At 46.5% G+C, this 22,285-nt stretch overlaps 1 protein-coding gene and 1 long non-coding RNA gene across 2 annotated transcripts in view; one reads left to right on the top strand and one right to left on the bottom strand.

The window, feature by feature from the left end:
• Positions 1-1,617, top strand: part of Atp1a1 (ATPase Na+/K+ transporting subunit alpha 1) — a 29,266-nt gene extending 27,649 nt beyond the window's left edge. The window contains exons 22-23 of the mRNA XM_005334918.4: positions 566-657; positions 1,258-1,617. Of these exons, the coding sequence (XP_005334975.1) occupies positions 566-657; positions 1,258-1,286 (121 nt within the window). The 3' untranslated portion in view covers positions 1,287-1,617. The remainder of the gene's footprint in view (positions 1-565; positions 658-1,257) is intronic.
• Positions 1,618-4,600: 2,983 nt separating this feature from the next.
• On the bottom strand, positions 4,601-6,708 carry LOC144368278 (uncharacterized). The gene is made up of 2 exons (XR_013428083.1): positions 6,528-6,708; positions 4,601-5,475 (listed from the first exon to the last, which is right to left on the bottom strand). It is a non-coding gene; the product is annotated as an uncharacterized LOC144368278 (long non-coding RNA).
• Positions 6,709-22,285: the final 15,577 nt, after the last annotated feature.

The following is a 22,285-nucleotide window of genomic DNA, read 5'->3' on the forward strand; positions in this document are numbered from 1 at the left end:
GACCAGGTGGCAGCAGCCTCCAGGGCCCTTGAAGGCCTTTGTCATCTGTTAGAGCTCAGCTTTTTTTAGGTCTAGGACTCAGAACACACAGCTGGCTGTCCCAAATCTCATCGTCAGAGACCGAGTTTAGGGGATGAATAAACGGGTTTTGATCCACAATGGCAGTTCTTTGCCTTCAGATGTCAAGACTTGAGACAAATGTGTTCAAAACCCTCTTAAGCTCTTTAGATAGCAAAAGAAGGAAGAAAATGTCCAGTTGCTCCAGGTTGTTAACAGAAAGTGTACTTGACTTGCCTGGTAAACCAGTTCTTCTGGAAAGGAAACGGAAGACGGTCGAGGCTTCCTTTAGGAAGCCCGCGGGCCGGCTGCTGCGTCTCCGGGCCCTGGGCACATGCAGCGGTAATCTGCTCCTGAGGAGTCTCATTTGCTCTGTGATGACTCAGGGCTTACCCGTGACCGTTCTTCGCGGATGGCTGCCTTGTCACAGTGGTGGCGTGTGGTCTCCGTTCCTTTGAGTTGACCTTGTTTGTGTGTGTATCTAACTGGAACCTGGTTCTACTTCCAGGCCTACCTGGTGGTTCTGTGCCTTCCCCTACTCCCTCCTCATCTTCGTGTATGATGAAGTCAGGAAGCTCATCATCCGGCGACGCCCTGGCGGTAATTGGGGCATTTTCACTTTGGTTGGAAGGGGAGGGTGCTGTCCTTGGGGTGGGTCTCTGAGTTTCATCCTGATGGCTGAGGCCTTTACCCCAGTACACTGAGCTGAATGCAGTCACATCTTCATTCCCTCCATCTCCTTCGGCTTTGAGAACAGATTGCTTTTTAGATTTTTAAAAATATAATGTAGGGAATACTTGCCAGAAACCCAGACAGCCTTTCCAGATGACTGTATTCCTCAAGAATTCAGTAAGTACACTTAGCCAGGCATCGTGGTGCCTACGTGTAATCCCAGCTGCCAGGGAGGCTGAGGCAGGAGGATCAAACTCAAGGCCAGTCTCAGCAACTTAGGGACAATCTGTCCCCAAATTTAAAAAGGTCTAGGGATGTAGCTTAGTGGCAAAGTACCCTGGGTTCAATCCCAAGAATTGCAATAAATAAATATGTAGATACCACACACACATACATTCAGTTGAGGTCCCGTGTTGAATTGGGGTTGTAACCTCACCCTACCTCCGATGTCCTCGGGTCGATTCTCATGGGATTTCTCTTGGAATGCTGGAGCGAGGACTCACTTTAGTATCTTTTTCTCTGTCGCAGGCTGGGTGGAGAAGGAAACCTACTATTAGTCCCCTGTCCTGCACGCCGTGGAGCATCATGCCACACACTCTGCATCCATCACCCACCCCCTCTCTGTGTACTTCAGTCTTGGAACTCGGAACTCTACCCTGGTAGGAAAGCACCGAAGCATGTGGGGGAAGCCAGACGTCCTGGAATGAAGCATGTAGCTATACTGGGGGGTGGGGGGAGGGCTGCCTGAAAAACATCCATCTACAGAATGACATCGGGGGAAGGTTTTTACGTGCCTTTTTGTTTTTGTAAAAAAGGAAAACCTGGAAAGACTGAAAGAATACATTTTATATCTGGATTTTTACAAATAAAGATGGCTATTATAATGGACTTTGTCTTGTGTCCGTGTCACTTCTTGGGTGTGTGTGTGTATGTGTATGTGGGATCATCTGCGGTTCTCTGTGTGGGTCCCCAGGCCGGCAGCTTCCCCTGGGGCTTGTTAGGAAGGCCAGCCACACGCACGGAGGCCAATCAGCAGTGTGTTGAATGTGCTCTCCAGGTGCTGCCTGGTTCCCATTCAGGTTTGAGAAGCAGGGTTAAGAGGAAACCCTGTGCCCAGGCTTATTTGGAGTAGGTGAGGCTCCCTGGCCCATTTTTTCGGGTGCTGTGCTGTGACTCCACCTGCTGTCTGGGCTTCTGGCCCCTTGACAGGAAACTCTTCAGCTGAGGGACTTGCAGACGCACGGCGTAATGAGCCTCAACTTGGGCCTTCATGTGCGGGCCCCTCAGGCCTTCCCGCTGGCTCTCTGAAGACCACCGCAGCCTCCAGTGCCCCAGACTCGGCCTGGGTGCTCATCCGGTGCTTCTGTCCATCAGACTCGTTCTGAAGTTGGCACCAGCAGAACCATTTCAAGAAGTGGTCATGTGCCAGAGGCCCTGGTAAAAAGGTGAAGGGGATCAGTTGCTTCAGGGTCGCAGCAGAAAACACCTGCTTTTAGGGGTCCTGTAAGGCCCCTCGGGCTGTCTCTAGTCCCTCGGAGGACTGGTAACTGCCGAGCACTTCTGCTGGCGGTCATCGCCAATTTGTCCCCTTTGAGCAAGGAGCGAGTACGACAAGGAGTACTCTCACCTCGGGCACCAAGCAGTGATCATCCTCCTCCAGAAGATCATCGTATATTTTTCTTCTGAAAAGTTTAATTCATTCCTTAGGCTTCTGTGATGCTCTGACGGGAGGAAGGGGAGGAAGGAGGGTGACCCCCACACACTGCTGCTGCTGCTACTCCGGTGGCATGACCTGGAAGGGCAGGACTGTCCCTTCATCTGGGACACCTCTAGGCTTGCAGGCAAGGCCTCCTTAATGAGCCATGGTCCAGACCAACGTAAGGACCCTTAGAGACCTCGAGATGAGGAGGCTGGAGACCAAGTAATTGGTAATTAGGTCTAACTTCAGGTCGTCTTGCACTGCAGGGACTCAGCTGCGGAGACGCGCCACTCTGTGTCTGGTCTTCTCAGGCTTGTCCCCACCCCAGGCCCCAGATGTCCTTTTTTTCTGCCCTTTTCTATTTGACCAAAAAAAAAATAATAATAATAATACAAATTTTCACTAATCTACTATTTTTTTTGAGGGATGTTTGGGAAGATTTTTTTTTTTTGTGGTTGTTACTATTTTTATTTTAATACTAGGATTGAACTCAGAGGTACTTGACCACTGAGCTGCACCCCCAGCCCTTCTCATTTTTTATTCTGAGACAGGGTCTCACTCAGTTGCCCAGGCTGGCCTTGAACTTGTGATCCTCCTGGCTCAGCCTCCGGAGTCACTGGGATTCCAGGTGTGTGCCACCGTGCCCAGCTCCCACTCACCTTCTGGATAGCATTTAGGTCTTTTCCTCTTGGGGAAACACTCAGTGGGCCCTAGTGTTTGAATAACTTGCGGTGGCACTGCACCCCTGTTTCTGCTCCCAAATGGACGGTGAGTTCTATAATATCACAGACCAGATTGTACCCTCCCCAACGTCAAGCACATTCAGTGTTTGCTGAGTGAATGAATGTTCATTCCCAGAATTTTTTTTTCTTTTTTCTTTTTTGGATGTTGCTCAAGCAGCCATAATTTTAACATTGATTGTCCTCTCACCTGGAGTCTGTTTCTTGGCTCAGAGCTGACACTTCACCCAAGGGAAATCCGTGCCCAGGCTTGCCACCAACCAGTCTGTTAGTTAGGGCCTCTCCTCCTCTCTCCAGGCTGAAGTTTCAAGACAGAGAGTTTACGAATGAATCATGCATGGAACTGGCTGTGATGGCGTTGAGTGGGGACCATGGCAAACAAAGGTCTTCAGTAAAAAGAGACATGGGGACACCCAGAGGACCCTCATCCCTGGACTTGCCTGGGCTCTAGAGCTTTTTAATCCTTGTCCTGGGCCTCAAGTGATCTCACAGGAAAACCCTCCTTATTCCCAGCTAATGTGGAATCCGCTATGAAGAGTGCTGACGAGTCCCCGACACCCAATTCTGACTCTCCCTCAGCTTTGAAATCGTTAACAGCCTTTCCCCCCTCTAACCTAGAGGGTCTGTGAGGTCCGAGAACCTGACTGTTCATTTCCTTTTTTTCCCTAATGCCCAGGTCAGGGCCTCACACAGAAAACACCTCATTAAGACAGTGGCCCAAGCTCTGTACTCAAAGAGAAGGGCCAAGGGCCAAAGAGCTTTGTCCATGCACCATGTGGTCAGAGGTGAAGGCAAGATTGAGACCCACGGGCCCACAGGTGACATGTCCCACCATGACTCTGTGCCACCTCTGAGGCAAACTCGCTGGGCAGGCGTTGAGAGTGGTCTCCACTGTGGTTCCGGAAGCCTCACCCAGATTTTCAGGTGGGCAACGTGGGCGCATCGCTTACCTCTCCAAAGCCTCTCTGTCTACAAATTGGAGAGGGCCACAGCCTCCCTCATGAGGCTGCCGTGGAGTTTAAATGAAATAAAATGTGGAAAGGGCTTGGCACAGTGCCCAATCCTCTGTAAAGTTTCAGGAAACATTTCCCCACCCCCACACACATCTCCACTGCGACTGTACTCCAGGACTCCCCTGAAGATAAACCCAGGCGGGGAGTTTGATTTCCCACGTAATGGAACTACCTACTTTACAGTGATTGTCACGTGCCAAGCAATGTCTTGCATTATAACCATTTTACAAATGAGAAAACTGAGGCTCAGAGAGGCGAAGTAACTTGGCAGAAGTCCCACCACTCATAAATGGCAGAGGTGGGCAAGTCCGCCTCCAACCCAGTCAGATGTGGAGTCCAGGATCCTAACGCTTTGTACCTGGCACCTGTGCCTGCTAGGGAAGTGGATTGCGGTGTAAAGAGCTACAGCAAGGGCCAAGAACCTGGGAAGGGCAGCGTTTTTATGCAAGTACAAAGAACAGGGAAGGTTAGAATTGGTGTTCCAACATAAGATCATGGAAACTTTCTTGGAAATTAAACCCACGTTGCTGAACAGTTACTCAAATGAATTTGCCCCCAGGAGCTGCCGGGTGATCAAGCTGCGACTTGTGCAATGGGAAAGCAAAAGGGCGGTGGCGCTAATCCCGGGCAGGCTGGGCCTGCCTCTCCCATTGGGCTAAGGGCCACCTGCTTCCCAGGCTGTGGCCCCCTCGGGACAGGGCTTCCAGCTGAAGGGTGGCAGGTCCCTCACGTCCCACCGGCTGCAGAAACGCCCCTCTGCGTTAATGATTGCTTTCCAGGACTTAGAGTTCTTAACACTGTCTTTCCCGGACCCTGCCGTCTATAAACAGCAGGGTCCCTTCCTATCGGCTCCCTGCTCTTCCCTCTTCTTCTCTTCCTTTCCCTTCCCTTCCCTCATCCAAGGTTCTGACTCAGTACAGTTAATTTGTGCGTAGGAAAGCAGAGCTGTTTAAAGACGTTGTTCAGTAATGTGAAGAATCCTTTTGTAGTTTGAATAATTGCTCCATTTGAAACTAGTTGCAAGCTCTTACATTCTTCCTAAAATGACAGGCATATAAGACGCTAATGCCAGCTAATTTGTACCAGAGATGTACTTTCCCCCTTTACTGGTCTTCCCTGTGTGTTCTCCACGCCCAAGATGCCTTCAAGGCCAATGAAGCTCAAGAAAGCAGACGGCCAACGTGCTCCAAGCCGGCTCTTCATCCCATATGGCTGTGCCAGGAGAGAAGCCCAGAGTTCCTGCAGGCCACCTGTTCTAGTCCCCATCGTCCCTGGGGCCAGCAGGCAGGGTTTCCTAAGGAAAGGAGGACCAACATTCACTACGCGAACTACCGCCTGCCGCACTGTCTTTGGCACTTTGTTTATTTGATCCTATGAAGCAGACAGAGCTGGACGGTATTGCCCTGTGCAGAGGGAAACTCAGAGAGTTTAGTAACTTTTACTGAGTGAGGGAGGAAGTGTTTCAGCACAGATTTATAAGCCTAGGGTCTTTCCACCACACCAAGGGCTGTGCTCTAGGGGGATATAAAAGCCCCCCACGTTGTGGTTGGCAGTTTTGACCTCGACATTTCACCCTAAAGCTGAGACCCAACACAGCATCTCACACACATAAATGTGGGCTCACAGACGTGTGGGTCCACACACTAGGCCCTGCATCTAGGTATGCTCCTCCAAAAGTAGCAGTGAGGGCCGGAGCTCCCTGGTTCTTGAAGAAGCCCTGTGCCTTTTCTTCTTGGCCCCATTTTTCCAACATCCCTTATGGGAGGCACGCTCACCTGACCGCTCTGGGCAGTGGAATGCACGCTGACCTGATATATGCATCACTTCCAGGGCTGACCCCTAAATCCTTGCAGAGCAGATCATTCTCCTGCTACGTCTGCCAGCCGAATGGCGGAAGGCAGAGCGAAGGCCTCCGTGGCTGCACACTAGCATCCCGTGGGGAACTTCAAACCTCTCCATGCCCAAGCTGCATTCAAGACCAATGAAGCCTGAATCTCTGGGAGTGGAACCCGGGCATGGAGATCTATTAAAACTCTCCAGGTGACTCTGACGTGCAGCCGAGGTTAAGAACCATGGCCTCAGAGCAAAGTGCGAGCCCAGTCCAGCAATATAAGCAACAGCTGGGAGCTTGCTAGAAAAATGGACATTCTCAGGCCCCACTCCAGTCCTACTGAATCAGAAACTCTGCGGTTGGGTTAAGCCCTCCGGGTGATTCTGTTGTACACTGATCACTGCCCTGGAGAAAGGCCCTGGGTCCTGCACTGCTGCTTGGAGAAGGGCCCTGTGGACAGCCACCCTATCACAATGCCCATGTTGGACTAGCGTGTGGGTGAAAAATAAACTTACTGGGTTAAGCCTCCGATTCCCTAGGTAAAGCGACCCTGTGGCTTCAGAGAGAACGTGGAAGAGTTGAAGGTGGGGAGTGAGCAGTGGTGTGCAGGAACGGCTCATCTGTTCAGGGTTTGGGAATGCAGCAAGCCTGCTAACTTCCCCCTGTTAACACAAAGTTGACCAAGGCTGGAATAGTCACACCATGGAAATCATCAAATGCCACGCACCAGGACTTCTTTTCCTAGGGGAGCTAGGGGTTGAACATTAACCAGCACACCCCTGGACTCAGTGTCACAATGGCAGAGTGGCGCAAGGGCCCTGCACCGTAATGAACTATCAAAGGAAAGGCCATTCCCTGAGGCTCCAAGCCCCAGCCAGCACTCGGGCCACTCTCCACCATACCCTGTGGGTGCCAAGTCCTTGTACTTAGAGCTTCTGGAAGCTGAGCGAGGAGGACTATAGAAGCATAGGAAGCAAGAAGTGCCTTGCAGGTTAAGAATCACGAGTAGCTGTAGAGTGGGTTTCTCAACCTTGGTGCTGTAAACCCTTTGGGTCAGATAGTTCTTTGTTGAGGGTGGTCCTTGTGTTTACGGTAGCATGTTCATCAGTATCCCTGGCCTTCACCTGCTAGGTGCCATTAGCCATCCTTCTCCTCCAGGCTGTGCTACAGAAAAGGATCTCCAGGCATTTCTAAATGGCTGCTGGAGGGCAAAATCACCCCTAGTTGAGAACCACTGGTGAAGAACTCTGTAGATGGATCTGATATGCAGATGCTAACACTCAATAATGAAGTGATTGAGAGGGGGGAGAATACAAGTTCATCGGATCAGACAAAAGGGAATGAAGGCAGGGAGGGGGGCTGGGAACAGGAAAGACCGAGGAAGGAATTGGACATAACTCTCCCGTGTTCATATATTATACACCACCAGTGAAACTTCGTGTACAGTCGCAAGAATCGGATCCTAATTAGGATGAATTATACTCCAAATAAATATCAAAATAAATTCTACTGTCATGTATATATACAAAGAACAATAAGCCACTTGGAAGTCTGAGGCAGGAGGATGGCAAGTTTAAGGCCAGTCTCAGCTACTTAGAGAGAGACCCTGTCTCAAGGGGCTGGGGTTGTGGCTCAGTAGTAGAGTGCACGCCTAGTACGCATGAGGCACTGGGTTCGATCCTCAGCAACACACAATCAAGATATTGTGTCCACCTACAACTAAAAAATAAATATTAAAAAAAGAGGGATTCTGTCTCAAAATAAAAAATAAAAAGGGTCAGGATGCAGCTCAGTTGTAAAGCACCTCTGGATCCAATCCCTAGTACCTCCCCGCAAAGTATTAGATAGATAGGAAGAGACAGCCTCATGGGGGAGGGACAGATCCCATTACAATTTAGGGGAAAAGATCCTCGGGTTCAACCACAATCTCTGTGGACCTCCCCCATTTGTTTCAAATCAACCTTGACCCCTCTGTTCCCTCTCTGATCACTCCATTCCCTTCTCAACCACACAGTTCCTGGAGACGATATCACTACATTTAATTTTGGGGATTGGTAGTGTCCAGTGGTGCTCCCAGAATGCTCCAGGTGTGTAGGCCTCTCCCTGGACACTATGGGTCTTCATTCCTCCCTCAAGAAAGTATGATTCAATGACTGAGAATACTAGTTCAAACGCTGTCTTGTCTGATGGATCCTGGCTCTGCCACACTTCAGCTGAGTGACTTTAAGCAATTTTTTTTTTTTTTTTAAATCAGGGGTTGAACCCAGGGATGCTTAACCACTGAGCCACATCCCCCCCGGCCCTTTTAAAATATTTGATTTAGAGACAGGGTCTCTCTAAGTTTCTTAAGGCCTCAATAAGTTCCTGAGGCTGGCTTTCAACTTGTGATCCTCCTGCCTCAGCCTCCTGAGCCACTGTGATGACAGGCACGCACCATGGCACCTGCTTAAGCAAATTTCTTGACCTCTCTGAGCCTCCATTTCCTTGTTGGTCAAATGGGGCTTTCTCCATTTGAAAATATTTTCTCCATGAAAAAATACTCAACAAATATTGGCTATTGTTTTTTCACGAAACAGATTTTACAGGGTCTAACCAGTGTGAAGGACTGTGCACCACCATCTGGGGACAGAGTCTGGCTCTGCCTTCGCCTTGTGTTGAGCAAACACAACACAAAGTCTCAGTCCCTGCTACTCACAGTCCAGAAGATGGTGCAATGATCAGGGCTTAAGAAGATGTGTGGTAAGTGCCCAAATAAGAAAACGCCCCGGTATTTAAAACTCACTGGAGGAGGCTTGAGAAATTAAAAGTGGGTACTGGGCAGACCTTCTTGTGCTCCAGTGGGGGTATCTTGCTTTTTCTGGGCCCTCCTGATGGACCCCCAAATCTTATCTCTATTTCCTTTTCCCTTTTCTCAATCATGCCCAACCCCCATTACTTTGTTCTGCCCATAGGTAACCATTTTAGTGTTCATCTTTTAATTTCAGTGTATTTTTGCAACCTGGGAATTGTGTGCGTGCACGCGCACGCATGCGCTTCCATGCTTGTACACATGCTTTTTAACTTTTAACATGAACAATCTCTAAGGGACACAAAAGTAGAGATGATAATGCAGCAAACCTGCACGTAGCCATCACCTAACTTGAACAGTGGCCAACATTGTGTCAGTTTTGTGCCCTCTCTTTACTGCCTTCCATCCCCCATGCTTTCTTTTGAGTATTTTAAGATCTATCCCACACGTCCTTTCACCCATAACCCTGCAGTATGCATCTTCAACAGAAAAATGACCTTTAGGAAACTCATAACCATCAAGCAGATTCTTTCTCCACCTCTGCCACTTTTCTTGTGAAACATCTTGTCCTTGAGATCCATCCGGGTTGCTCTGGGCACTCCTAATCCACTGCTTCTAATTGCTGAGTACTCTTTATTGAGTGCATCCACCACATTTGACCTCTTCTAAGTAAGGGCCACCCAGGTGGTGTGCTGCTCCCCTCCAGTGCCAGTAAAGCAGAGTGAACACCCTCACACATGGCTCCTTGTGGCTCCGTGGGAACTTCCCTGGAGGCAGAATGGTGGGTCACATGGTACATGCATTTACATAATCTGACCCAAAGGACTAGACTGCCCTTCAGCAAGGCTGCACCAGTGCACACGCCTCCCACCCTGCGTGAGGGTTCCCAAGCCCCCTCCTCCTGCCAAACACCAGAAGTATCCAGCTTTCTAGCTGTTCTCAGCCTGGTGGATGTACATTTCCACTGAAACTCATATTTCTTTGGTGATTTACAATGATTTGAGTATTGTGCCATATGTTTGCTAGATTTTTTTTTTTTTTGCAGTATTAGGGAATGAACCCAGAGACTCTCTACAGAGACTAAGCTATATCTCCAGATCTTTTTTTATTTTTATTTTGACACAGGGTCTTCCTAACCTGCCTAGACTGGCCTAGAACTTGTAATCCTTCTGCCTGAACCTCTTAAATCACTGGGAGGTACCATTGCACCCAGCCATTTGTTAGAATTTAGAGTTAACCTTTCTATTCATTGCTCTTTCATATCTTCTACCCGATTTGTCATTGGGATTGATGTCTTTTTCCTATTTGGAGGTGTTCCTGGTGTATTCTAGGTACTAGTCAGCTTTAGACCTGGCAAGCATCTCTCCATTCTGTCATTTGACCTTGGGCAGAACCCTTCTGACCCAGAATCCACCCTTCCCTCCCATTGCCAGAGCAGGGAAGTCACCTGCCTGATGCCACCCATTTGTGGAACTCCATACACTTTGCCAGGGCTGGCTATAGGAGCAGTTATGACCTGTTCTCCACTGAGAGAGAAGTCCATCAGAGGGCTTCCTAGAGGCACAGGAAGACCTAGTGTTTCTCCCCTCAGGTGTTCTTGGGCTGTGACCAGGAGCTTCTGCAGCCACCTTGCTTTTAGCCTGAGAATAAAACCCATCAGGAAGGCTCCAAATACTCAGTGGCATGATTGAGACACTGTATCAATGACCCTCAGGGCTGCCCAACCTCTGGACTTTTCCTTTTCAGTGAGATAATAGTTGTCCACTTTGTCTAACCTACACGGAGCCAGAGTTTCTGATACTTGGGGTGAGAAGGATATTGATAGACATCATCTCTAAACCAAAGACTGTCAAATATTCTGATCACAAACCACCACTCAGAATCACTTTTTTTATATGGCCATCCAGAATACATCTAACAGAAGCAATGCCTACCTGCTTAACTTCATGATGTCCAGTGTGCTCACATAAGCACTCTATCGTCCTATTTCTCACTGTAGTTTTTTTTTTTTTTTTTTAATGACAAATGTGACCCACAAAGTTAATTACACAAGCTACTAACAGGCCATGATCCACAGTTTGAAAACACTACTTTAAGTCTCAGATTTCTGAACTGGGGCCTGACGGAATAATAGGCTTTAGTCAAGTAAGGTGGGGGCAGGGAGGGAGGTATGTGTGTGTGTGGGGGGGGGTTCTACATAAGAGGCCTGCAGAGGCCTCAGTTGGACAAGCCAATCAGACACCTCCCTCCCCCAAGGGTGACCAGTGAGGGAGCCCTTGATAAGCTTTTGTGGATTGGCTGTGTCCCCTCCCATAGCTCTCCTCCCAGGATGCCTTTCTGCAGCCTTATTCTGGGAGTAGATAAGACCAGAGCTCTTATCTCACCTCTGCCTGGCCCTCAGGACACTGTGGGCCCTCAAGTCTGCTAATTAGAGATGGCTGGGAGGATTACCAGGCCCTGCTCTGGCAGCCGTGCCCAGCTCTGAATTCAATACCCAGTGCCACACAGGGTAAGGGCTCACCTTGATAAGCCCCCAAGACAAAGCAAGAAGACAGATAGGGTTTGTTCTCAACAAAGCAGTCACCCTCTGAATACAGTTCTTGTTTAAGCCCCAGGGCTGGGAACATTCCATGGCCTGGTAAACTCCCTGTCTGCTCAAGGTCAGGCCTTCCTCAGCATTCCTCCCTGGAAATGTCTCCCACGGCTGGCCCTGCTCCTGCCCCCTGCTCTGGGGGCAGTTATGTAACTCTTAGGAAGACCTAGAAATGCAAGCATATGGTGCCCTCAATTCCCGGCACAGCCTGCCTGCTTCACATTTTTAGCTGGTGCCGAGAGACTGGCTTTCACACACACAAGGGCGCACATGAGCGCACACACACACACACACACACGTACACGGCCCTGACTCACAACCACATTTCTGCTGCAGTATTTTAGAATTTTTGCAAGTTAAATACAACATCTGGAGCCTCGTAAAAGTGAAAGCATAGGATATTTGTCCCTGTAACTGCAAGGAAGGGGAAATGCATACATTAGAATAGAGAGCAGGAAAGGCCTCTGAGGCAGGATGCAGGAGACCATAAAATAGTGCCACTGTAGTAGCCAGGGCTCCTTGAGGCCTGGGCTTTGGCTCCAAGGACAGTACGTGACTGACAGTTGAGTTCTGTGACCAAAGCCCACCAGGCTTGGCACTGAGTGCACAATTTCAATGTGCACCAATTGTATAATTGCAATAAGTAAAATGTTAAGGAAGAAAGCTAGATTTGGGGGGAGGAGGTATCTATAAAATATGTTCCACAAAATGTTTTACTAAAGACCCTGAAAATTAAGATTCAGAAAGCATTTTGCTTAAAGAAAAAAGTATGAGTAGATATTTACAGAGGAGTATAGTTGTTACAAACGCTATTTATGAAATTAGGGTCAACCCAGATTCTCATTCTGGCTCTACAACTTACTAGCTGAGACCTTCAATAAGTCTCTTTTAACCTCGAAGTCTTAGTTTCCCAATGTGTAAAATGGACAAAACATTGTGAGAGTGTTTGTGAGGATTAAGTGAGATTACAGAGCATTTAGCACCATGACTACAGAGAAAGGACTTCTAAATGCAGCTGATAGTACAATTGACTTTAAATGCAACTAAAACGCCTTTCGATTGGATGATGGAACAGATTTCAGGTCAATTTTCTTTTCTCTCTTACTCTGTAAAGTCTGACCTACTGGAGAGAGGAGGAGTCCTGTGAGCTGGCTGCTTCCATAAGCTAACTCAGAGTGCCCTGCACACCTAGAAGCTGCAGGACCTTCGTCTGCCAGCAGGGCTGGCTCATAGGGGTGCCACTACTGGTTTGTGTTGCACTTGCTTTGCTTGATCAAGACACACACACACACACACACACACACTATATATATATATATATATATATGGCTTTCCAGGTATAGCTACCAATGCGTACAGTAAATGCAAATGGCAAGCAGAGCAGAGAGTAGATTCACTAAAGAGGGCCCTGATCCAGTCTTCAGAGGGTTTGCTGGCTGCCCAGGCACAGTTGGCTTCCCTCTGATGCTCTCTTCTTATACAGTACCTGCTCTTTCTGTTTACCTATGTTCGTAATAAGCAGGTAGTAAGGATGGGTACCCATCATGGTGTGCAGCTTGCAGATCATTTTAGTGAAGAAGAAACTGCTACCATTTCCCAAGTTCTAGTTAAATGTCAGGAGATATATATATATATTTCTCTTAATCCTCACAACAACCCTATTAATTCCTCTTTACAAATGAGGAGAGGAGCCTCCCTCCGCCCCCACAGGCTGCTGAAATGTCCAGTTGTAAAGGGGCAGGGATGATGGAGAAAAGATTCATTTTAGCACCAACCACTATGAGATACCCTGTAAATATCATCTCATTGAATCCTTTTAACAACCCTGAAGCACCATCCTTATTATAAAAGATTTTGCATTTCTCTTCACTGTCCTCTGCCCTGTACAGGACTGTTGACTGGGGCTCTTCTATTACTGTGGTCCTGCAAGGGTTAGCCAGGAAAACTCCTCTTAGGGTTGAGAAGGGGTCCTTGCATTGACAAGCAGGCAGCCCATATTGGTACTGGACACTGCAATACGCACTCGATTACTGCATGGGCATGATCTCACTCAGTCTTCATACGGTTCCTGAGGTCACACTGCCACCGTCCTACCTCACAGGAGAAGGAGCAAAGGCTGGGAGGTTCTGAGGATGCACACAGTAGTCGTCCAGGTGGGTCCAATTGCCCAACCCACCCTCTGTCTGGGATGCTGATTGGTTTCTGAGCCACGGTGGCCTCCTAGGTCCAACCCACAGATCCTAGCAGGGCTTTGCTGGTGGGTTTTTGGACTGGGGCCCCATGAAGCTGACCTTGGCCTCCAAAGCCAGCCAGGCCTCTGGCAAACAGGAAAAAGAACCTGGAGACACCCACCGGCGTCCAGAGTCATCCAGTAAGAAGTCCCATACTTAAAACTAAGTGCATTCTCGAAATGTTAGACATTTTGAAAGTGTCAATATGATAAAATAATTTTAACAGAATCTATAGTTCTGCTACCAAGCAAACCATTACTGTTTGCATGTATTCTGCTTCATTCTATGTGTATGGATTTATTGTTTTATATATATATAACACTAATGTTATAAACTTGAGGAGACAGGGGGTTTGCCAGGCCAGGGAATGTCCACACTGTGATTTTTTAATGATAGCATTTTCCCCCGCTTTGGGTCATTTACTTGAGCATCTGCCAGATGTCTAACATTCAAGTGGTTTCTGTGATAAACACTCTTGTGTATAAAGTCTTCTCAACATTTAGACCAGTTTCCTTGGGTCTTATCCACAGGGGTGGATTTACGAGATCAAAGAGTGAGGACATTTCAAGGCTTTCAGTATCGCTGAATAGCTTTCCATGGGGGACTGAGGGAGGGTTCGGGTACTTTGAACACTTCCGCTTATATCCTAAAAGGTTCATTCATGAAAACAGTTAAAATGTACTTCCGTTGAGAGATAGTCACTCTTTTGGAGAGTGTTTACGTTTAAATCCAGATCAGAGTTGAAATAGAAAATCTTATGTCCTAACGATGGGCGTTCAGGCATCAGAGAGCAGGTTAGGGAGGTCCTGTGGGTTAGGATTTTTCTGGTGACCCTGAGTGGGTGGCCTTTTATTCTGCCTATACTTAAGATGGCACTTGATTCCCAGCCCTGGTTGGAATTCTCAAGGAGGTCAAAGGTCATGGGAGAAGTGAACTATTTCCTGAATCCACAGACTTTGAATGATCAGGTCTTTTCTCCTGCAGATGCCAAAGGAACCCAGTAACGATGTATGATCATGGGATAATACCTTCAAACTGTCCCTTTGTGCAGCAGTCACCCAGGTACATAAATACTGTCGAATTGATTTTGTTGTCAGTGTGTGGGCTCCAGAGGTGAAAGACGAAGAACTCAGTCCAGTTTCTTTTTCACTCTTATAAATCTACCTGCTGTCCGGCATTACCCCACCAATGTTACTACCATTGGTTCTGTGATCCCCAGGAATGAGATGAAGATGATCAGCAGGTGGGCCATCTCCCTATGGAAAGGGAGCCTAAGAGTCTGCAGGACTGAGATGCAGGTAGATGAGAATATCACCTCTTTGCCTGGCTGGATAAATCCATCTCTTCCTAAATGCACTCTGTCTGCTCTGTGATCCTCCCCATCCCCAAATCTTGGCAAGTACCCCTTAATTCATTGACATCCAGTCTACATTAGAATCTTTTGACCTGGGCTTTGCCCTACACCACTCACATTCCTCCTTAGAAGTATCACACTTATCCCTCTCCAAGCTGCTGGGGCACACTAACAGACAGCACCCACCAGGAAGTGTCTCTGCTGAAGAGAGATGAATGTCTGCCTCAAGGTCACAGCCATCCTTCCCAGGGCAGTCCACACCCCGCGAGGCATATCGGTCTACCTCCCTCATGCCACCTTCCAGTCTCCTCCGGAGTCAGCTGGGCCTCTGGGAAGGCTGCTTTGGGACCCGTCTTCTGTCTCTGCCCAAACTGTTTCTCAATTTCCTTTTCCTGAAGGTGTCAAGCCCAAGGATATTCCCTGATCAACATCCTACCTGGAAATCTCCATCTCTGCATCTCCTTGTGGAAAATCCAAACTGTGACGTTAATCCGACATGACATGTTCACTGGCTGCTTTCTTGATCCCTTATCTAATACATATTATCTAGCAACAACACGGGGATAAGGTCACAACTCAAAATAAATAGGTTGCTTAATGTCTCTGTGACTTGTGTGTGTGTGTGTGTGTGAACTTGTTTTTTTCCCGATTCTCACAAGTTTTGGCACTCTCAGACTCCTTCTAGATTACAGATGGATTTTTAAAAATTGATTTATTTATTCTAATTTGTTATACATGACAGCAGAATGAATTTCAATTCATAGTACACATGGAGAGCACAATTTTCATGTCTTTGGTTATACACAAAGTAGAGTCACACCAGTTGTGTCTTCATACATGTACTTAGGGTAAGGATATCCATCTCATTCCACCAGCTTTCCTACCCCTACCCCCTCTCCCTTCTCCACCCTTCTCTTTGCCCTATCTAAAGTTCCTCCATTCCTCCCATGTTCCCTGTTCCGTCTCCGAATTGGATCAGTATCCTCATTTGGCATTTGTTTTTTGGGGATTGGCTAACTTCACTTAGCATAATATTCTCCAACTCCATCCATCCATTTACCTGCAAATGCCATGATTTTATTCTCTTTTAATGCTGAATAATATTCCACTATGTATATATACCTTAGGGTTTTGTTGTTGTTGTTATTGTTAATCAGATGACCTTAAAATAGGAAAATTATTCTGGATAAAAAGAATTCAACATAATCATGAATTGTTAGAAGTGGAAGGAAGCAGAAGAGAGAGATGTAACTATGGAAAAGGATCAGAGAGATGCAGTATGGAAAGTGCGGGACTTGCTGTTGCGGTCTTTGAAGATGGAGAGAGACCACAAACAAGAACTATAGGTGGCCCCTAGAAACTGAAAAAGGTAAGGGAAGAGATCCTTCCCCAGAGCCTACAGGAATGAATGTGACCCTGCCAACACCTTGATTTTACCCTTGTGAGATCCATGTCACACTTCCATCCCACAAAATTGCAAAATAAAAAAAAAAGTCTACATTACTTTAAGCTATTACATTTGTGGCAGTTCAGGACAGTAACAATAGAAAACTAATACACTGGGCAAATTCACTCTCTACTCACTTACAGGGGCGGCCCCCAAGGGAAGAGCAAGGAGGAAGCAACTAGTACAACTTGTTCACACAAATTACTCTTGTCACTTCTGTCCTGGTGCCACCAGCTAGGTTGAAAAGTTCTAATATTTTTTCTGTAACCCACTTTTTTGGAGTGAAAAAAATACATCCAAGAATTTTAGCAGCGAAGGAGAGTAGAGTTCGTGTCTATCAATCGTTTTCAAGCCCACTTTTAGCGGAAGAACTCTTTTTTTTTTTTATTTTTAAAGGAAATCACAGACATGCAGTATCCAAGACAGATAAAAGTGGAGCGGTCCTGATTGAAGCCCAAAGTCCGTTTTTGTCTTTTGCTTCACTGAGGAATTCTAGGTCTGAGGGCAAAGTGTAAAAATTGCAGACATGGTCACTGGATCCCTAGGCTGGAGAACCAAAGCAAAATCAAAACTCGGGTCTCCAGCCTTCGTCCAGAGCCTAGAGAGAGAGATTGACTCTATGATGTTCTCAGCAGTAGGCTGTCTCCTGGCCTAGACTCTCGGATTGCTGTGGTCCGTGAAATCTAGGAAGCTTTGCAGAACACTCGTCAATTGCTTATAGGCAGATCTACACCTTTGTTTGCATTTGTGTGTGTGTGTGTGTGTGTGTTGTGTACTGATTTTCACACCTGTTGTCAATGGAATAGACAACTTACTACTCTTTGGTGTGACTGTCCAGTTGCTGAAGGCCTCTCTACCAAGCCTCTCTACCCACCAAGATACCAACACTCCACACTGGAGTCACTAAGGCCTTGCCTCCAGAGTCTCCTTTCAAAGTTCAAAACCATTTCATTGATTCAAATGCTCACATCTTGTCATGTTTCAACAGGTTTAATATCGAGCCCTAACAAATTCTCTGGATTCTTGCCATTATAATCGTTTTTCTTTTTTTCTTTTTCCTTGTACATAAACAAATGTGGCATCTTACAAGTCACTGACCTCTTGTATTTGAAAAAAAACATGGTATGTGTCTTGGAACGGTGAGAAAGAAATTGACCTGTTAGTGCCTTTTGGGGATAAAGTAGAAATTAAGAGACCACAAAGATGAAAAAACATCAAGATAGAAGAGGAAGAAAACCAGGAAAGTCTCTGTGCATAGATAGCAATGTGTGTGCTCGTGGGCACGTGTGTGTACATGCGTGTGCAACATAGTGTGAGGGATCTGAACATCCAAGAACAAGAGAAGAGAGGGGATGGAGACACAAGGGAGGTTTTCTAAGCCCATATCAAGTTTATATTCTGGCCTAAAAAATTAAATTAAGATCCTCATTTGCTTGGGGAAGCAAATGAGATTTAAAAATGGTCCACAGACTTTGTAACAATGACATTCATCACTTCAGAGTCAATAATTAATCAAGTAAACATAGACTATATAACTTCAAGCATAATTGAACTCCTTCGTGCTACAAAATGGATGCACTTACTATTTCTGTGTGCTAAAGATTAGATGGCAGCTAATGTGAACCCATAGCAAATGACAACAGGATATGTCTGCTCTGTCAGTCCATTTGGTTACATGAACTATTAATGCATTTCACCAGAGTCTTAATCAAGGTCAGCAGCTAAAAGGTACTTGCCAATCCTGGAATGATATTTAAGATCTAAAAAATAAAAAAGGTACTTTTGAAATACAGACGTTATTAACTTTCATTAATTAATAATCAAGATACGAGTTTGTTATTCAAACAATTTTGTTTGGGAACAGAAGGAGGAACCAAAATTGCAATCCAGGGACTTGTTATTTCGTCTTTCCTGCTACAAAAATTAGCTATCACTTGGTGTCCAGCCAAGGCCACGAAGTCCCACTTTGCTTGCCTTTCATTATAAATTTGGAGATGTGCTCCTCTGGAAAACAAATTCTGCATTAACACATAATAAAATTCTGTGCAAAAGGACAACAGACCTTTAAAAATCACACTGAGGGAAAAAAACAACAACAACAGTTTTCTGCTAAAAGATTCATCATGTTATTCTCTGCAATTCACCAACATGGATGCACAAGGCTGGACTATTTTTGTGTTTGGCAGAAAAGCATAAAGGTCTAAAGAAGAAATATCCCTGATGGCTCTGCTGAACAGAACATAATGAACCTCAAATCTCTCAGCTCCTGCAACTCCCTCCACAGCCCTCCCAGCACTCCCAGACCTGTTCCCAGGGGGCTTGGCACACGCTGCTGGCATTTAGCAATGCTCGGAGCTGATCCTATGGAAGGTTCTGGCAGATATGGATGCAGAAGTGATCGCTAAACACAGCCCTATGGGAACAAATGAGATGAGCGTTCTGAAAATCTGGCAAATAGGCACCGTCTGTGAAATCATGTCCCAGAGTAAAAATCATGGTGCATTTCCACTTGCAGAATTCTGCAGAGCATAGCCCACCCGATTCAGAGAAGGCACATGCCAGAATTCTTAGACATTTCCTAAGGGAGTACCACGTGCAAGGTGTTACAGAGGGCACCAGAGAGCATGCAAATTGTAGGATCCACCAATGCCACATTTTGAGGACTCTGAAGAAAGAGGAACAAATGGGAATGTAGCTTAGTTTTCTAGCAATGACAGGAACCGCTGTCCTGCCTGTGCTCTGACCTCACGCTTTAGCCTTCATCTTCAGGGCTTGCTCTCGACAGCAGTCACAGCAACAAGCCTACAGAGTCATGACACCCACTGGGCCACAACCAAAGGGAGCAAAGAGGACAGAGGCCCTGTGGCTGAGTGATGCTCCCGTTGTCCCTGCCTGAACTTGGATCCAGAGAAGTAGAGTGGCATTCAGCCTGGCACCACAATTAAGTTTAGAACAATTTCATCAGCCCCAAACAAAATCCTATTCCATTTAGCTATCACCTCCTCAACCCAAGGCAACTACTAATCTGCTCTCTGTCTGGAGAAATCAGAGATTTGCCTGTTGTGGGCACGTCATGCAAGTGGAATTACACATAAGACCTTTTGCGTCTGCTTCTGGCTTCTTTCATATAGGACAATATTTTCAAAGTTCAACTGTGTCTTAGCGTATACTTTCTTCCTTTCTGTAACCAACTAATACTTCATTATGGATATATCACATTTTATTTATCGATACATCAGCTGGCAGATATTTGGGTTGTTTTATTTCTTGGCCATTTATGAATAATGCTACTATGAACACTCATATATAATTTTTGTGCAGATGTGTGTTATCAATTATTTTGTTTACAAACCCAGCACCTGAAATGGGTAAAGATCCGCTGAAGCTGGGCACAGTGGTGCTCAACGGTGATCCCAGCGACTCAGGAGGCTGAGGCAGGGGCATTGAAAGTTCAAAGCCAGACTCAGCAACTTGGCCAGGTCCTAAGCAACTTGGTGAGATCCTGCCTCAAAATTCTTCAGTACAAAAAATTAAAAAAAAAAATCCAGTGAATGGAAGGGAATAAAAGGTCTCTTTTCATTTTCTTAGAAGATTTTCTGGAGGTTACTACAAGATACACTAATGTTAACAACTAGTGGCCAGTGGTGACTAAACCTGTCACAGTCCTCTTTGTGGCTGATGTGGGTTGAGGGCGGCCTGACCCTTCCTGTGAAGCTGGGGGAGGTGGAGGGCGGACAGAATGACTGTGTGCCTCCCACGTCACTCGGGAAGACAGAGGCTTGTCCTGATGACAGATTCTCACAGCAGCGAAGGCCCCACAATCCAGCTGACCCACTTCAGGTGACATAGCTGCCCCAAGGAGCCAAGATGGGACTTCACAGGGACAGCACCTCCTACCCGGGCTGCGGGATAAGGAAAGGAGGAGACTGGGGAGGGGCTGGATGCTCACTGATCCACCATCCAAGGAATGCTCCAGAAGGGCGTGTGTGTGTGTGTGTGTGTGTGTGTGTGTGTGTGTGTGTGTACGTGTGGGACAGAGCTGTGGCTCACGCCACTTTGGGTGCACTTGGTATTGCAATGAACATGCTGCTGCTCCTACCAAGGTTTATTATCCATTATCAAGGGCCACACAAGGGTTTAAAGTTGTCACCAGTCATTGGTGACATGTCACCCGTCATCATGCCATGATGAAGCCTCGGCTTCTCAGCCCATTCCTCCTGTCCCACCCACACTTCTCTGCTGCCCTGGCTTGCCCAAGCATGGGGAGAACTGCTGGAACCCAGATTTATTAATGGCGGTGTGGTTGGCAGCTGGCCTCCCAGCTGGTGCTAGGCAGGGCCGGGCTCCCACAGGTGCTCCTGTGGCACGCCAGCCTGGACTGGCTCCTCGCAGATGCTCTGGCAACACGTGCTCTGACCCAGCTGTCCTGGGTTCACTGGTCTCGATGGATTGGATTCCTAGGGAAGGAGCTGAAGGAAGCTCCTACTTCCACCCACGTGGGGGTCTGCCGGCCCTTCCAGCCCAGCTTCCAGGCAGTGTTAGGCCCCAGGGACACTTTCTCCTTTGCTCCCTTTCACGTTTGATGGGCTCTTTTCTCCCTAACAAGAATAACATCTTTCAGGAGGAGAATAGTTCTTTTTTTTCTGTAACAGCTTTCCTGAAATCTTCAGAACACAGCCCCCAATTTAGAAACCAGCAAGGAATCTTTTCTCTGTCTCATTAAATCATGTTCACGCCTAATACTTACCCCATAAGCCTAGTACTTACTCGAGGCCTCCACAGTTATTTAGCATGTAGCCACTATTGTACGTGCAAATAATATTTAAGTGGTTTTTTTTATATTTCAAAAGTAGCACATGTTCAATGTAGAAAATTTAAAAAGCATACAAAAGGAGTAAAATCCACCCATTACCCAACACATAGATGTAATTCCTATAAAATATTGGTGTCTATTTGTTTTTCTATTGGCATTTATAACTTTTTAAAAATTGCAATCCTAATGCACATGCTATTTTACAATCTGGGGACTAGTTTTGAATACTACTGAATATTTTTCTAAGATACAATGCTATAAATGAAATTACAGGACTAAAAATAATGAACGTTTTAATTAATTAATTAATTAATCTATCTATTTATTTATTTATTAGTGCTGAGCACAAGGCCCTGTAGATGCTAGGCGAGTTCTCTATTACTGAGCTATATTCCCAGCCCTTTCTTTCCAATTTTAATCTATCTCTTTATTAATTTATTTTAATTGCACAGGGTCTCCCTAAATTACTGAGGCTGGCCTTGAACTTGGGATTCTTCTGCCTCAGCCTACCAAGTCCCTGGGATTACTGGCCTGTGACTGCAGTAGTGTTAAGTGCCTTCTGATTGGAAACCTCAAAATTAAAAAATAAATAAATAAATAAATAAAAAAAACACAGGAAAAGGACTGCAATGAGCAGGCCCAGTGACATCAAAAGGCAGAGTAACAAAAAGTGATAAACAGGCACATTGTTGGGCAAAGAATAATGTGTTTGCAAAAAGACCTGTATTCATCGAGAAAAATGTTACGTCACATTCCCTACTCCAGTGTCCTCTACTTTAAAAGGTCAGAGAGCAGACAACGCATTTTAGAAGCACCACAACAGCAAGCGTCCTTTTAATAGCAGAGCAGGTGGAGCAAGGAGGGGTCTTGGTGTCGGTCTCAAGGCTCAGCTTGCATGCAAACCCCACAGAAACACAGTCACCTGCCCTCAGTCTGGGGTCTGTCTGGCCTCAGTTTCCCCATCTGAAAATCACAGAATAAATGAGAAGCTGCTCAGCATGGTTTCCGTGAGTAACAAACAAGATTGAACTATGCAAAGTCCTTTGT

Source organism: Ictidomys tridecemlineatus, chromosome 11, assembly GCF_052094955.1.
Source record: "Ictidomys tridecemlineatus isolate mIctTri1 chromosome 11, mIctTri1.hap1, whole genome shotgun sequence".
NCBI classification, from domain to species: domain Eukaryota; kingdom Metazoa; phylum Chordata; class Mammalia; order Rodentia; family Sciuridae; genus Ictidomys; species Ictidomys tridecemlineatus.